At 38.3% G+C, this 16,522-nt stretch overlaps 1 protein-coding gene across 2 annotated transcripts in view; it reads right to left on the bottom strand.

Annotated features, from left to right (window-relative positions):
• Positions 1-20: 20 nt before the first annotated feature.
• pank1a (pantothenate kinase 1a) overlaps positions 21-16,522 on the bottom strand; it is a 22,481-nt gene continuing 5,979 nt past the window's right edge. For both annotated transcript variants that reach the window (XM_015044493.1, XM_015044495.1), the window contains exons 2-8: positions 8,647-8,793; positions 8,275-8,480; positions 7,036-7,289; positions 3,863-4,039; positions 3,271-3,394; positions 1,686-1,811; positions 21-584 (exon numbers count right to left, since the gene is read on the bottom strand). In XM_015044493.1, coding sequence (XP_014899979.1) covers positions 525-584; positions 1,686-1,811; positions 3,271-3,394; positions 3,863-4,039; positions 7,036-7,289; positions 8,275-8,480; positions 8,647-8,793 — 1,094 coding nt within the window. In that variant the 3' untranslated portion in view covers positions 21-524. The remainder of the gene's footprint in view (positions 585-1,685; positions 1,812-3,270; positions 3,395-3,862; positions 4,040-7,035; positions 7,290-8,274; positions 8,481-8,646; positions 8,794-16,522) is intronic.

Here is a 16,522-nt window from a genome sequence, read left to right as displayed (position 1 = left end):
AGCCCCGGGGGGTTTAAAAAAAAAAAAAAAAAAAAAAAAAAAAAAAAAAAAAGGTTGCTCGGTGAAGAGTGGCTTCTTTTGTGTGCAGACATCCTCTTCTGAACAGAAGCTGCAAAAACAGTCACCTGATGTACTTCTGTCCCCCAGGATGTAATGCTACAGTAGCTAGACACACAAACACAACCCCCCCTCCCCACCCCTGTCCCAGTAAAAGCCCAGGTTACTAAAATACTCTGTCTCTGTGGTTCCTGATTGCAGGAACCAACAGGAAACCATAAATTAAAAGATCACAATATTAAAACTCTATGATAGAAGGAGCTCTGGGAACAATCGTTAGAGGCTATCATTATTTACAAGAGTTAAATTATTAAAATGGCTTTTTCTCAGCGTCTTGAGTCTCTCTTAGTGTTCCTTTAGAGGTCTCTGATTGGGACCTCTCAGTAGTGTCATCTGCTAACAATGACGTCACAGCATTTAGAGTCGAGGGCGTCGCGGTGCCAACGGGAGAGGCCGGCAAACTCCCTTCACAGGTCCTCCGACGTCTTCAGCAGCTCCATAAGCGCTCCGACCGCTCCAAAGTAACCCTGGAGCAAAACGAGGGACGCTTTAGGGAACCTTTCACACAAGCTGAGGGTAAACGGCAGCAGAAGCACAACCAAACATGAAGCTGCAGATTTGTCAAATGGAAGAGTAGAAGAAGACGGCGAGTTCGAGCAAACTGGAGCTGCAACCAACGACTGTTTTAGTTATTGAAAACCCAGCGATTTTTCTGACTATTAAATCGATTAATCATAAAAATAAAAATTGGCTTTCTGAACTTTTGTCATTTACGCCTTTTTTATATAATATTGGTGCGTTTTTAAAAGATGCAAAGAAACTTCTTTTTTTTTTCTTTTACAGAATTTGAACTGGTTGAGACTAAACTACGCCACTTGAGGACTTTTTGGTAGAACATATTTATAGAAAGTTTATTGGTTTTTTTTCATTATTTTAAATGGGGAATGTTTATATTTTTGTAAAACTTTGGTTTATTTGCTGCTATGAATGTGTTCTTTCAGCTATTTTCCCATTTAAGTCTGCATACGTCAGTTAATGATTAATCGATTACTCAATTAGATGAAGATTATTTTGATAATTCATCACAATTAATGATGATGTACAACTTCAGAACATTTTACGTTCTGCATTTTTTACATCAACGCATCACTGAAGTATCATTCATCGCCATGTCTCCTCTTTAGGCGTTGTGGTTTATGTGTTGTAATAATCATTTAGTGCTTATGGAGGTGTGAACGATAAAACAGTTTGGTTAAATCCCATCTTAGCCAGTAGGAAACCGCCAAGTTAACGCAGATGAAGGTAAGCTTCTTGGCTTTAAATCGGTTTAACCGGGAGCATTTGGTCGTCTTAATTGACTTCAATGAATGAGAGGCTTCCTTTAAAGTGTTGTCAGATTTATTACAAAAGACACTGCTGATCCTTTATGTGTTTGCATGACAGTGAATTTAAGACTTTTACATACAAATTGAATTTTGTTTTCTCCTTTTTTTTCCCCCAAGACAGCATTAAAGTTTTTTTGTTTTTTTTTTAAATCATACATTTAACACACAATATTCCACTTGGCATACTTCAGCTGTATTAAGCTACTTTAAGAAAATCTAAAAATTCTGATTATTGTTGCTCACCTCATGCTCCAGAAAGAGGGCTCGTAGCTGCCCTTTTGACCAGAAGTCCATGGCGTAGGCTAGCAGCTTTGTGGACACGGTGTTGATCCGAAGGAAGTTCCCAACAAACACAACCCGCTCAATTTTCTGAAACAAATACAGATGTGGAATTTAATATATATATATATATATATATATATATATATATATATATATATATACACATATACACTGCCTTGTTAAAAGTGTCAAAAATAGCAAGAATAAGTTAATGCTGTTACATTTTTAAATGAAGATTTATATGAACAGAAGCCAAAGTAAATCCTACAATTAAATTATATAAATGTTTTTGTTGCCAAAGTTCAGAAACATTTGCAGTAACCCTCATCAGTCAGCAGGTGGTGCTAATGAACTGATAATATTACAAAACGAGCCCAACTGATCCATATGGATTACAAAATCTGAGGGAAAAAAAAACAAAAAAAAAACAATCATCCTCTCTAAAGACAGAGGGGGGGAAAAATATTCACTATATTTAACGGGTCATACAATCCTGAGAATGAAGGCCCAAATTTTAATGTTTACATTTATTGAAATCTAGATCTATTCCAAAGAACAATTGTAAAAACAATAATAAGAAAATAACCCTGGCTGCTTTTATCTGTCCTTGCTGCAGATCTGCATGCAGTGATAGCCCTGTACAATGCTGCTTGATCGCCATGCCACACAAGGCAACACTGTAAAGAAGCTCACAGCACGCAGAAACACTCCTGATTGGTCCCTGCTACGCATGAGACTCTTAAACCCACCACTTTTCACTCAGCTTTCCCCTGAGATACAAGAGACACGGATCCAGCACGGCCCACCGACTGTATTATGTTCATAGGAGCACTAATGTTTGACTTTTGTGGCTACACGATTAAAAAATATCACATTCTCTCCGCTTGTGATTTCCTATGATTAAAACATGCTGGGGAATTAATTATTGTCTAGCTAAATAATTTTTAAAAACAAAAATTAAAGTAGATATTGTTTTGCGTTTGTTAAAATAGCTGAAGCTGCAGTGGCAAGGAACATGGTTCTGTTTTGTTAAATCATTACCCTGAAAACACCCAGCTTTGTTGTTTTATTTATTTCATTTATTTATTTTTTTTGTCAGGCGGTTGCACTGACTCTCCTGGAAACAAACTCTGGTCTCAGGACCACTGGTGGTCCGTAGGCGCCCCCTTGTGGTCCGCAAGGTACTGCATGTAAACTACTGTTTATTTGCCATGAGGTGAGTTCAAAGTCCGACACGTTTTGTCTGTTTTGTAAAAACAACTTCTCATCTGGATGAACAAAAACAACAATAAGCAAGACAAGACACTAATATATTCATTTCATGTTGTATATATTAGGATGTTTTTTGTTTGTTTTTGTGGGGGCAGTTTCAAGTTAGGTTGTCTGTGAGTGTTTGCTAAATGGGTTTATTTAGCAAATGGGGTTATTTAGCAAATGGGTTTGCTAAATAACCCATTTAGCAATGGGTTATTACAAATTACAGAATCTCCTGTAATTTGCTTAAACATGAGACTTAGCATCTGTGTGCTCGTGTGAATGTAAATACCTCGTTGACAGCACACATGCGTGCTATAGATCCTATGTTATTGGTGATGGTGATTAGTGTGGCTCTGGCCAGGTCTTCCTTACTGATGCTGTCTCGCTTCTCTTTGCACATCATGTGACCAAAACTGTAAAACAAGCAGAAAGACAAACATCAAGCTACGCTGAGCACCAACCAGTTATCTCTTCCCCCACTTAGCTGCAGGTCAAACCAAATAAAACGAGATGTTTTGTAATGCACGTCACAACATTCCAGGCACTCATGAGAAATTTGAGATACAAGTTTATGTGTCGTTTGTGCCGCTCTGAGAAAAGTCTTCCTGTAATGTTTTCACATCCCGCTGTCAGTGCGCTATGACAGAGGGATGCGAAATTCACTTTACAAGAAGGTTAATGACGCACATCAAATTACCTAATTAGCCAAACATCAAGCTTATAGGTGACTTCATTGAAGTTTATTAAGATTTAAAGAAGTGAATCAAACCAATTTTTTGTAATATATATATACGCATTATATCACAAATGATGTGAATTCATGCCAGAAAAGCTCGGCATCCTCCATCTGAAACCCCCTGTGACGGCGACGTCGCGCTCACCTGGAGGCGACGGCCGAGCCCTGCAGGCCGAAGCGCTCGTAGTCCCCGCCGTAGATGTCTTTCACCAGCTTGTCCACGTTTGTGGAGTCGCCCTTGCTGGCCATTTCCAGCGCCTCCTCGAACGTCTCGCAGCCCGTCAGGAGGCAGCAGAGGCCGAGGAACGTTCCACCTCCCAGGCTGAAAGCGCGAGAGAGGAGGAGGAGGAGGGTTCCAGGAAGACGACAACAGAAAAGAAATGCAGGTCAGGTAAGAGCTGAAGGCAAGAAGAATCAATCAATCAATCAAAGCCTTTGACTGATGACGCAAGTGGCTTGAAATTAGAATGACATCTATGCATTTAGAAGATGCCAGCTGAAAAAGTGAAAGAGGATGGAATTGAGCAATTAATCCACTACAAATGGAACGGAAGGAATGCACTGGGAAAATATTTTGTTACAGATGAGCAACGTCTCCTTTTGATTTCCTGCTCTGCAAAATTTTCTCAGATCTGTCTCCGATCGCCTTTTAGCATCAATAAAATTAAATCAAAAACTGATTGTTGTGAGTTTTGAAATAAATGCCTGATCTACCTAGAGTTGAAGAAGCTTTAAGAAGTGATTTTAAGTCAGAACTATAACCAAAGCCTGGACCAGAATGCATCAGAAAGCCACTGCCCTCAGGCAGGCATTTTAAGGAGTGAAAGTAGGTTAACACACAACAACACGAGACGTCTTCTCGAAATTGTCCTCATTCTGATCATGCGAAGCACCAGGAAGTTACCATGGAAACATCTGCAGAAACACATCTGTATTTATACAAATTAGGTTGATTTGATAAAGACTTTTTGGTCATTCGCGTTGTTGGTACCGGAACCTCTCGCATTGCTCTCGACAACGCTCATTACAGCAGGTGTTGGTGCTTTTTGGCAGGGAAAAATGAAATCAGCATCTCCATAAAACATATCAGCAGAGGGAACCACAAATTGCTCTGTAAATTTCCTCGTAAACCACTGTGCCGTCTTTGAACTTGATAAAACCCAGTGGACCAACATCACCTGATGACCCAGCTCCTCAAATAATCAGCGTTGGGGAAACCGTCCCACAGGACCTCGAGCTGCTCAGTCTCTGTGCCTCCCTGCTCTTCTTCCAGACTCTGGGACTTCAGTTACCACACGAAATGTAAACATGACGAGCTTAAAAGGAGGAACATACAATTCATTCGTCCTGTATTAGCCGTTGTGTGGTCGCTTTAACGCTTTGAATCTCCCTTGAACCAGGAGTTTCTGCAAGTTTTGTCAACTCAAATTTAAGACCTTTAACAATGGGCTTTATATCGCCACAGAAACGCACAAATTTCGTCCAACCAACTTGCGAAAAATTCCCACTTAACCATGATTGACGCAAAAAAAAAAAAAAAAGCTAGCTAACAGGGGTTATGTTAGAAATGTGTTAAGAAACGCAATGAAGATGCAACTTAAACTTTTGCCTGACAGAAAAATCCTGTGGGGAAAAAAATACATAGAATACATAGATGAGATTAAGTAGACCTGCAAAACTGAAGACCTGTAAATTTTAAAGGCCAACTTACTTTTTCAAAATAAACTATAGATATTTTAAGGCCTTCATTTTAGATGGATGAATTTAAGACTTGCACGGACACCCTGTCAAACTTTCCAATGACCTTTGCTTCTCAGGCTCCTCCAGGCTGCCGTCATCCTTGTTGCGTTTGTCCCTCTTGCACCATAAATGCTCCTTTCCCTCAACTCTGCACTCTGGACACGCAGTTTCTTTAGCAATGCACTTTTTTATGGCTGACCATCCTTGCTCAATGGTGTCAATGACCGTCTGTTGGAAAACTACCAAGTCAGTTTGCACATGTAAGCTATAAAATGGCTGCCATGTCGTATTTCTGTACTAAACGGCCTTTTTGTAATTGGTCTTGTAGCAGAAATGCACACATGAAATATGCGTTACTCCATCTGTAATCAATCTTGATCATAAATTTAATCACATCCTGAATTACTGGGATGTTCCTGTTGTCAATGTGACAACCCCGGATAGACATACGGCATCAACAAACACATATTTGTTGCCGGTAGTTTTCTGAATTAGTTTTATGAGCTGAACAAACATTTGACAGCTAATCAGGAGCATGGATCAACATGGAAGCTACTTCTGACATAACAACAACATGCCTTTTGTATTTGCGTCACTGTCTCACTGACCTTTTCAGGATCGGTCTAATCACACCTGCTTCACTTATTAAGTGGAAAAGAATTGCAAGGTGAGGACCAAACCTCACTTTGGCTTAGTGCAACAAATAACTAATCAACAGTAAACAGCTTCATTAGTGGTTTTATTGCTATAATACCAAATAATAAAACCAATATTATAAATTGAAAGTGGAGCTTGTGTACTCTTAAACAGCATTTATTTGTTGGAAATGTACAGTAATCTACTGTTCATGTAAGGTAAAGCGATAAAGGATTATTGTGCATTTTAAATGTGAATATGTTACCTGAGCTGATTAAAGGTTCCAGTTAAAATGGAACAAAATAGTAGAGAAACGGGTTCAACATGCAAGGCATTTTTGGAAATTTCCTTTGAGAGATAACCTTTGAACATACTCTGCAAGAACAAAGCCTCTCAGGCTATGCAAGAACTAGGCGACGACATTCTGTTCCCTGCTTCAGGAATCCTTGCAGCTTGTTTTTGACCACTTTGTTTCTTGTGTGGTGTCTGAGAAATGTGAAGGTGGAGTGTTTCAGGAGGAGAGACCTAAACAGGGTTTGTACTTAAGTTCTGCTCTTGAGTTTTTGCGAAGTATGAAATGTTTTGGGCAGAGAGAAGTTTGTCCTTGTGGCCTCTGGAATTTCTCTGCTCTCATTGTCACTAATTAAACTGCTTCTCAATACCTTTTCTTCACTAATTGTTGTTTTATTTGTCTGTTAATATTGTTAAAATGACCCAAGACTACCCAAACGTCATCTTCAATTTGAAATCAACATTTGTAAATTGCTTTTTATTAACTTTAGGGCAGCACAACTTTGACTACGTCAGGCTTTAAAAACATTTTGATACTCTGATGTGAGCCTACAGTCATCTGCGACTTTTTTACATTTTCACATCCGTTTTTTTTGTTGCTTTTTCTTTTTTCAGTATTTGCTTAAATTAAGCGATGCAGGTCCTCCTCACCTTGTCCCGGTTACCCGTTTGTAGTTGTTCTCTGAGTAGACCGCCAGTATGGAGACCCCGGAGCCGATGTTGACCAGCAGCATTGGGAAGTGGTTGCCCAGGTTGCAGGGCTTTTTCACGCAGCTGTGGGGATCCGAAGGGTTCTGGAAGTAGTAGCACTCCGGGTGTCCGTTGAAACCGACCCGGTCGATAAACAGCAGGCCACGGATGAGGCAGTCCAGCTCATCCAGCTTCAGCAGCTCCAGGTCAGCCATCTGGGTCACAGACAGAGGTGGGTTAGGACGAATGCAACAAGCAGTCAGGGATTCTGGACAGATTTCAGAAAAACTGCAGTCTGATGGATGAACAGACAAACAAGAGGACGCAAGTGCAGAATAATCACTTTTTTCACCACATATTTTATTCAATTTAAAGGGGAAGTATTATGTGATTCCAAGTATATAGTATATAAACAGTGTTGCCTTAAATTGTTATAAAATGTTATATATATCAAATATGACTTAAAAGAAATTTGACCTTGTAATTTGACACCTTGATATTGGGCTCTTGTTAACCCTTTAACAATGTTTTCACCAGCGTTTCACAGAGAAGCAGCTGGTATTATGAGCTCATCAGACGCCCAGTTCCAGCAGGTGTTTGCCAATCGCTGCTGGCTAGTCTGAAGGAGCTGAGTGCGGGAGTCATGTGGAAGGGTTGCTTTGTGAGATGGAAACTTGGAAACTGGCATTTTGAAAAGCTGTGTGGTTGCCATGGGAGACTAAGGGATTTCTCAAAAATGAATGAAACAATCAAAGGTGTTGATGAGGGAAAAACATTATAACATGACTCAAAAAGTTCAAAAAAGTCGACTTTAAATGATACTCCCCCTTTAAAATCAAATTTTATACTTTTCCAGAATCCAAAGAGACATTTAGCAGGTCAGGATAAAATAAACACTTAAATATTTGCTGTAGAATTAAAAAAAAAAAAAAAAAAAAGGAATTTTAAAATATCTATTTGGGTCAGTTTTTCAGGTTCAGAGAAACACAGATACCACATTCACATAATTTCTGAAAAAGGCGATATGAGCTCGCTAATGTATGACCTACATCTGCTGTGTGGACAGATGCTAAAAGTAGACTGTACAAATGTAAATTTGATATATACAACATGTAGCTGAGGCCAACGTGGCCATATTCGAAAAGTCCAACAGTGGGGTGGCAAATAATGAGCTCTACAAGCGTTGTACGCCAGACTCACGGCTCTGAAGTCGTTCTCAAACTTGTAGGCGCCGCCTCCCGTGGCGCACAGCGTCGTGTGCAGGCTCGAGAAGTTCTTGTCTCGTCCCATCTGGATGAACCGGGGCATGGCCTGGGTCGGGAAGCGGATAAAGTGCAGGTTGCCTGTCCGGCCACACATGGTCAGGTTCCTCAGTTCCAGGTGGACGTCGCGGACACCTGTTTTACCTGAGGGCACAAAAAAAAAAAAAGTTTTCCTAAACAACAATTCTGAGCTAGCTTGCAAATGAAAACATTTTCTTTGACAGAAAGTAAAACAAGGCCTTGGGTAGTGTACTGGACCTGACTTTTGTATCATGAGACCATGAAGGACTGCGTGTGTAAGCTTACGCACCATAGGCCACGTTTGAGGTGAGGTAGCGGCGGATAGATTTGAGGTTTTCAACTTCTTCTTGTTCTTCTTCTGCAGTGATGTCGACTGGCTCAAAGTACACCAGCTTAACCAAGGTGCCACCGATGTCCATTCCAAACCAGGGGAAAGCTGCAGAGGGAAACATGGGATTAGCTTCTTAACTTTTAGATGAGAAGCTACAGATCTGAACGACTGTGAAGACTGTTACCAGGAAAGGATTAATTCTGTTATTGTGGTTGGAGCAAAACCAGTGAAAACATGAAAAATCAAATGGCTCCCACAGCATTTGACAATCTCAACTTTGTCCGTGAGATTTCATTACAGCCTCCAGTCGACACTTGAAACAGACTACTGCTTCCCTTTATCGATACTCACCACACATAGACCAATTTCTCTCAGAATGTTAAAGACATGGGCCTCAGTATTTATTTTATGACTGAAAGTTAAAGTGGCAGAATCAGCTTTGGGATAAAAAAAAAAAAAAAAAGTCACGTATTGTCAGGAATTGAAATTTGAATTTAAATTATAAGCCTGAACAAAATGAAATATGAAAAAAATGCCACGACATTTTGAGTTTTTTCTTAAAGTTTTCCATATGAAATGTAAACTAAATAGAGACCTTACATAATGTGTCTCTTCAGCAAATTTACATGTCATCGTATGCAGTTCAAAATATGCTGGTTGAAGTTAAGTTTTTTAGTTAAATACTTAACTGAACACCGTCTATTCAATGTTAAAGTCATCTCAAATTTGTACAGAAATGTGGAGCATTTTACTGTACAGATATTCTGTGATTCATAGAGAGAGAGAGGGCCCCAGCTCAGTCCTGTCTCTGACTGCGGCTGCATGATAGCGCTACATACGGCGCCAACATTGATAACACCATTTTCTTTTTCGTGGCGAGTTTAGTCCAAGATTGAATCTGACTGGAAGAAGACATAATCTTTCAGAACGAAAGCTGATAAATAAATTAATTAAATAAAGCACATCGCCACAGCTCGCTGAGAGCCAATGTTCCCATGGAAACAGGTAACCCTTCCTTCCCCCACCGTCTCTCATACAGTCTTCAGCCTTTCTATTTTCTCTTCCACTCAGCTTCCCCTCAACCTCTCAGGCGGTTTTATGCATACCATCCATCTTCCCATACTTCTCTGCTCCCCCCCCCACCCACCTGCTTGACTCTCACAATTAAAGTAAGGTCTCGTTGGATCGGATCCTGCAGGACGAGTCCAGAGCGCCACGGAGCTAAAACCATTTTAACCGTCACTTTTTCTGTTTGGAGCCATGTATATATACAAAAAGCATTTTTTATAAAGAAATAAATGAGTACATCTCATCACTGAAATAAAAGTAAACTGCCCCAATTACAGTCTAATAAAGCTGACTGAGAACGTGGTCGGTCATTATGGAGCTCAAATTAATGTAGTGCAGTCCTTCACCTGGCTGCTGCTGCACACTGCTGGTCAGCTGCCTGCGGCCTACTTTTTTTTTTTTTTAAACAGTAATATCACTCTGTGCAATAAGTATAAGAACGCCTCCACTAACATGAGCAAGTGTTTTACCTGTACTTTGATTTAACTTCAAGTCGGAAATAACACATTTCTGTTATTGATGATCTCATTACATACATCATTAACGTTATGTTTTTGGCAGCGGTAGAAATGTTTTCTTTTCCTTTAAATGCTTTTAAATTTTAAATAATGTTGCTTTTTTTGGGGATTTCAGGCACAAAAACCAAGTAGGAATCAGTTGAACAAAAATATTAGGAATTCGTTTATGAAGAATTTTAGAAATATCTCCACCGGATGCAGAGTATTTTCAAAACATCAAGATCACAACAAGCAAAAAAAACAAAAAACAAAAAAAACATAAAAAAAAAACAAACAAAAAAACAGTTGGATTATTAAAAAAAGAAAGAATTACAAAGTACTAAAGCTAATAATAAATTACAGATTTCTTAATAACCATGCGTTTCTGGTTGTGTATCCTCTATTTTTAGCAGTCACCAGCTCTGACCCACTTCTGTTTGCTCAGGCAGCTGAACAAATACCAAAGTTCTAGTTGACACAAGTTTGGAAATGATGGTGCTACAGCAGTCAGGGTGACACGACAAAGGTTACTGAAGGTCAAACAGTAAAGGATCTCCCTTTATTAGGCCTCAAAATATTAGCATTTTATTCTAGCTGTGCTGCACAGAGGTAAGGAAAAAGGGCAGAACCTGACACTTGATAGAACTAATACAGTTTCACGGAAACCGGCTTTCTAAACAACATAACTCTTTAAGAGGGCATTTTACCACTTAAGTATATATCGTGGTAAGCGGAGGTTTTCAACACAGGAATGTGATGAAGCAATTTGTTTTGTGCATGGTGGCGAGCCAACACACTGAGCTGACAGGACAATGAAAACCACAGAGCTCCACATGTAAACAAACCTCCTCGCGCTGAAACGCTGTGCAGTAAAATCCGTCACAACAACAACTAAAAAACCGTAAAGTGTCTGGTTTTATTCATCTGCAGGGACGGTACGAGTAAAGCTGCACATAGAGTTGCATTTAGAGCAGGTCAAGGTAAAACTGATGCAAGTCACCAAGCATCTTTCGACAGCAGAGGTTATTGGTCCTAAGTTATGTCAATATACAAACTGCTTAATTTAAAGTCAGACAATAATCAATATCTCCGAGTTAAAATAGGAGCAAGTACTGATTGTACACCAAATGCACAACTAAAAATAATCTCAAATAATCCTGAATACTTGTATTTAATTATAAAACAAGAGAGAAAATAAGACATACTGGGAAGATAAATACGACCGTTTGGAACTTTTGCTGCACAGATGATCCATAACTTTGCTTTAAAAGGAAAATAAACCAGATTTGCAACAGTCATTACTAAACTAGCAGTGTGCTGCAAGCGTGAAGTGCTTAAAGCCTGCATGTGATTTAATCCGTGCAGCCGAGTTTCTGACTTGATAATCAGGAGATATGATGATTTCACAACAAGGGAACAGGCTGACCGTCTGGATTACAGGGGCAAAGTTCACTTTCAGGATAATTTAGACCAGGGATTGCTGCAAAAAAAATTATTTTGTTCCACACTTTGGTTTGCTTTAATTTGCTTGCAGAGTAAACGCATGTTCTGATTTCCAAAAAAAAGAAAGCATGAAAAATTGTTTTCAAAAGGTTCTCGGTTTCATTTTGATATGAAAATCTCTGCAACAGACAGAAGAAATTGTGAAACTATGATTATTATTTTAACGTGATTGGATAACAACATATGATGTCCTACGTGAAGTAACTTTAAAAGGATTCTAAATCGAGTTTTAGCAGGAAGTCCTTTGGTCTGGAGCTTCGTCAGGTTCCCTGTGGTTGCACAGGAAACGTCTTAAAATGCATTGTGACACTGAATTGCTTCAGCAAAACCAACAGCAAGGAGGATGACAACATCTCTGTGGAGGAGTAAAAGAAATACTTCCTCAAATCAATGACTAAATATGATCAATCTACATCTTAGGCCAAATTACCAGTTCTACTCTGGAAAGCTTCTTTCATTTTCCTGTTTTGCAGGCAAATAAAAACTATATTAGGGATGGTATGGTTATTCAAAATAAGGCAAACTGAGGCTTTCAAAAGTTACAGTTCACAGGTTCTGTTTGCACAGAGCCGGTTATCAGTGAAACCGTAACATTTTTGTGCATTTTTACACATCTCCGGTGATCGGACTCGTAACCTTTTGACACCAGGTCTCAGAGGTGAAGTGTTTGGAAATCTGTGTTGCATATATATTCCGGTTTGGTGCATCACATAGACGGCAAGCAACAAAGATGAATTCATTTCATATTTATGCATATTGGCTTCAACAGAAAACAGAAATGAGTGGTTACTGCAAGATATTGTGTCCCAAACTACAGATGGACATTTATCGGATTGTTTATCGTTATTGTGAAAACTTTCTAAAAATTGTGATTTATCGCAAAAACAATAAATTACAATTAATGATATTTGTATTGTCAGAATGTTTTTATTTTTATCTTTTTAATTTTTTTTTTTACAAATTTCTTCAAGAGTTTCATAATAGCATCACGTTGTAATATGACTTTATGCAGTTACTGTATGCAGTTTAGTGAGAATCAAACTTATTTATGCAAATGGTTTCCTGAAGCCTAATTTAAAAACTAGATATGTTTTCTTACAGTAGTAGGAAAAGAGACAAGTACTAGGAGATATTTTGTTTTTTTTGTTTTGTTTTCTGTTTTTTTTTTAAATTTTTGTTAAAATTCTTCACTACTTGTGTTCTGTATTGTTGCGCAGCAGGGGAGAGATTAGGAAAAGATGGAAAGGTTAATTCAAGGCAATAGTGATGCAAGAGTTGCTCTTTTGGAAATATGCCCAAAACTTTGAATCAGTAAAGCAACCGTTCTATTGACATCAGTACATGGTGACATAATGAAAACAGTTAAAGATTGACAACAGCCTGATTGATGAAGCAGCCATAGACAAGCAGAAAAACACAAGGACAATCTCTGTGGCAAAGATTATAACCTTGGCAGAAAAATATAATCTCAAAAGAAAACCACTGAAAAATCCTTAATGTCTCCTACCAGGTAGTATTTGATTAAAGCACACAAATACCCAGTAAAACAAATACACAAACTTCCTTCCAAAAATGCTAAACATTTTGATCAGAACCTATTTTTCTCCTCTCCTACGTGACCTGAAACACCCCTGGTGGACCATCTCTCCAAGGAACTCTATTCAAAATGGCCACAAATGCACACCGTGCTGCGTGTGTGCGCAGCCAAAAGTCACTGTGACAAGGAGAAGGGCCAGGGAGAAGGGGGTGATTCGAGTCTATGTAGGTGAAAGGCCTCTGGCCGAACACACACCTACTCTGCACCGCATGTCCACATGGTGGAATAAAGCGCACGCATGCCAACAGGAGAGCAAAACATGTGTTGCTTTTGTTTGTTAAACTTTAATTGTCCTGTCCTGTTCTGTCCCCAGGCTGAGATAAGACAGGAACACATGCCAGGCTGCAGGAGATTGTGTTGATACAGTGGGCACACCGATAAAAAAAAGTTTCATATGCTTAACAAGTAGTTTTATCCTCAAACATTAATATTACTGCCTTGATAGTGTGATTTTTTTTAACAACCAAGTGACACTCTGATTTTTGCAGCAATGCTACCATTTAAAGCTTACAGCACCACCGCTTTTTTAAAGCTACAACCGTTAGACTCCATAAGTAAACCTTTAATTTATAAAGTGAGACATTGTCTTAAAATATTTAAGAAACAACTTTAAGAACCAAGTATGTTCTGTTTAATTTTTCCAGTTTTGATTTTAATTGAATTAAAAAAAAAAAAAAAAAAACATTGAGATTAAAAGCCTTTTTTCAAAAAATAAAAAACAATTACATAGTTCAAAGAAAAGGACAAGCTATTTAAAAAACGCAGGTACATGTCATTGAATCAGAGTAAATTAGTTAATTTAAACCATTACAACTAAAGTATGACTAATTTTTCTCTTCACAACAACAAACCAAGGGTATAAAGATTGTCTTTTTTTTTATTATTTTAAATCCACATCTTCTGGAGGCAGTTCAGTCAAATCATTATAAAATCTACTGCACAAAACAAAAGGTAGCAGGTTGAAGCAGAATGAACTTTGCATCCTTTTAAAAATCAAAATAAAACCATGCTTTTACTGACATATGACTATACTAAATCTATAATTACCTGCTACATTGCAGCTGTAGATTTTCAGTAAACATCACAATTTGTAAGCAGATGAAGAATTAGAGATATTTTCTGTTGCAATCTGACAAAATTAACTCATAATTCAGCTTTTATTGGGTCTGCTTTGTACCTTAAACTGCTGAAATTACACCAGAACTAACCTGAAATAACCCAAGAATGTGAGAATGTGTTTTGGTTGAAAAGAACCAGTTTTATGTAGGTTTCAATGCAGTTTGGGTTGTTTGTCAGGTGTGTCAAAGATCGAACACTTTTCCTCCATTCCAATTTTCATAATCTCCCTATTCTTAATTTAACTACACCCCACCTGAGATTTGCTGAGAAACCAGGTCTATAATATATCTTTAGCAGGCGGGAGTGTTCCTTTTTGTTCCCATAAACATCTATATCTTTTTACACCAGTATGTTATCAAACAAACTCACATGCACAAGCTGTAAAGTTAGCTAGAGGCAGGGTGTGCCATAACACATAATGACAGCAAGTCTGTTCTTTTTAGTCACTAAAAGTCAACATCCTGAATAAACCCAGCCCCATTCTTGGAGTTTCAATGGTGCCTCCTTTTAAATACCTACGAGCCTTTTAACTTAACAGCTCAGCTGTGTCACAGACCTCCTGGTTTTGTTTTCCCAGAGTCCGACCAATTACATTTGCCCGTTCAGCCACACCCCATCTTTTCACTGATAGGCAAAGCACGGTTTATTTCCACTGCTTTCATCCATCACTTTGAAACAGTATCTTTAACAAAGTCATAATAATGAGCTAAAAATGTTTCCAAAACTCTGACTCATCAGTCTTACTTTGTTTTGGGTGACTTTTGGTTCACTCCTTCAACAAAACCTGCTCCTGGGCGTCATGGAAACCCACTGCCATCAGTTGTTTGTCATCTGCCCATTGTTTAATAATTTAAAAATATATATATATGTGCATTCATACACATTTTTGCTTGTTCCGCGTTTTCCCAATACTAGCAAAAAAAATAAATAAAATTATATTTATCACACTGATCAGGATGATGTGAAGCTCCAGGTTTGTCACTGAACAATGTTGGATTCATAAGAGTGAACAGTTTGGACTCAGAAACTTTTAAACCAATGACGGTGAAAAGTCACTTCTTGTTAAGATCAGTGATGGTCATGATGGAGTAATAAAAAAAAAAAAATCTATCCAAAGGTATTAAGGATGAAGTGAGTTTTAATTATAAAAGGTATACTCCAGCATTATGTGGAACTGTCAAAACTAACAATTGATATTTAACATTAAAGTGCCAGACATATCTTAGACTGAAGAAGCTGCATTTGTGTCCAATGACTTTATACCACTTTACATCTCTGATCAAGTTGTACATTTTTTAATTAAGTTAACTTGCTTAAATATCCCAGTAGGTTTCACATCTGACATCCCCGAGTATAAACATTTGCTTCTGGCCCAAACAAGAAATACGTCAGACTGGGTTACCCAACGTTAAACCAACTAAGCCACAAATAAGGAAACAAAAGTGAAAAATCCATTCCCAGAGGGAAACGCATTCCGGACTCAGCACTTTCTGGGGAAAAGCTTAGACATTTTATCCGGGTTTATCGGGATGACTGGACTCTTTCCAAGGATAAGTCAGCCATAAAACAGACAATCTCTGCCCGGACCTCTTAATGATTACAGGGGCGACTTTAACTTCGTAATCAGGGATAACCCTGCTGAAAGTCTTTGCAGGTATTAGTAGGATGGAACTATTATCTGCCTACATATCCTAACATTGCAAATTCCCTCTACTTTTCCATCAATTAGAATAAACACAATAAGCCCAATTACGTGCTTATTACAAGAATGCAAGTTATTCTCACAAAACTGCACAGGTGTGGCTTATAATAGAAAAGAAAAGAAGGAAAAATATGAGGGAGGTAGAGTTCAAGTCATTACAATGGCTGCTCATGTAATTGCGTAATCACAAAATAAACGCTATGATTTGCAGATGAGGAATTCAACTGGACTTGTCTTGTGTTTTAAAATAAACACAAGACGTTTATTTAAAATGGAAGAACAAAACAAAAACAAATGTTTATGTACATTACTTGAAGCAGCATTTTAAGTTTTATATTAATTTAAACC

This window comes from Poecilia latipinna, unplaced genomic scaffold (assembly GCF_001443285.1).
Source record: "Poecilia latipinna isolate Pla-1442-1.1 unplaced genomic scaffold, P_latipinna-1.0 Scaffold678, whole genome shotgun sequence".
Lineage (NCBI taxonomy): Eukaryota > Metazoa > Chordata > Actinopteri > Cyprinodontiformes > Poeciliidae > Poecilia > Poecilia latipinna.
The sequence above is the reverse complement of the archived record's forward strand: the minus strand, read 5'-3'. Positions and strand labels throughout refer to the sequence as shown.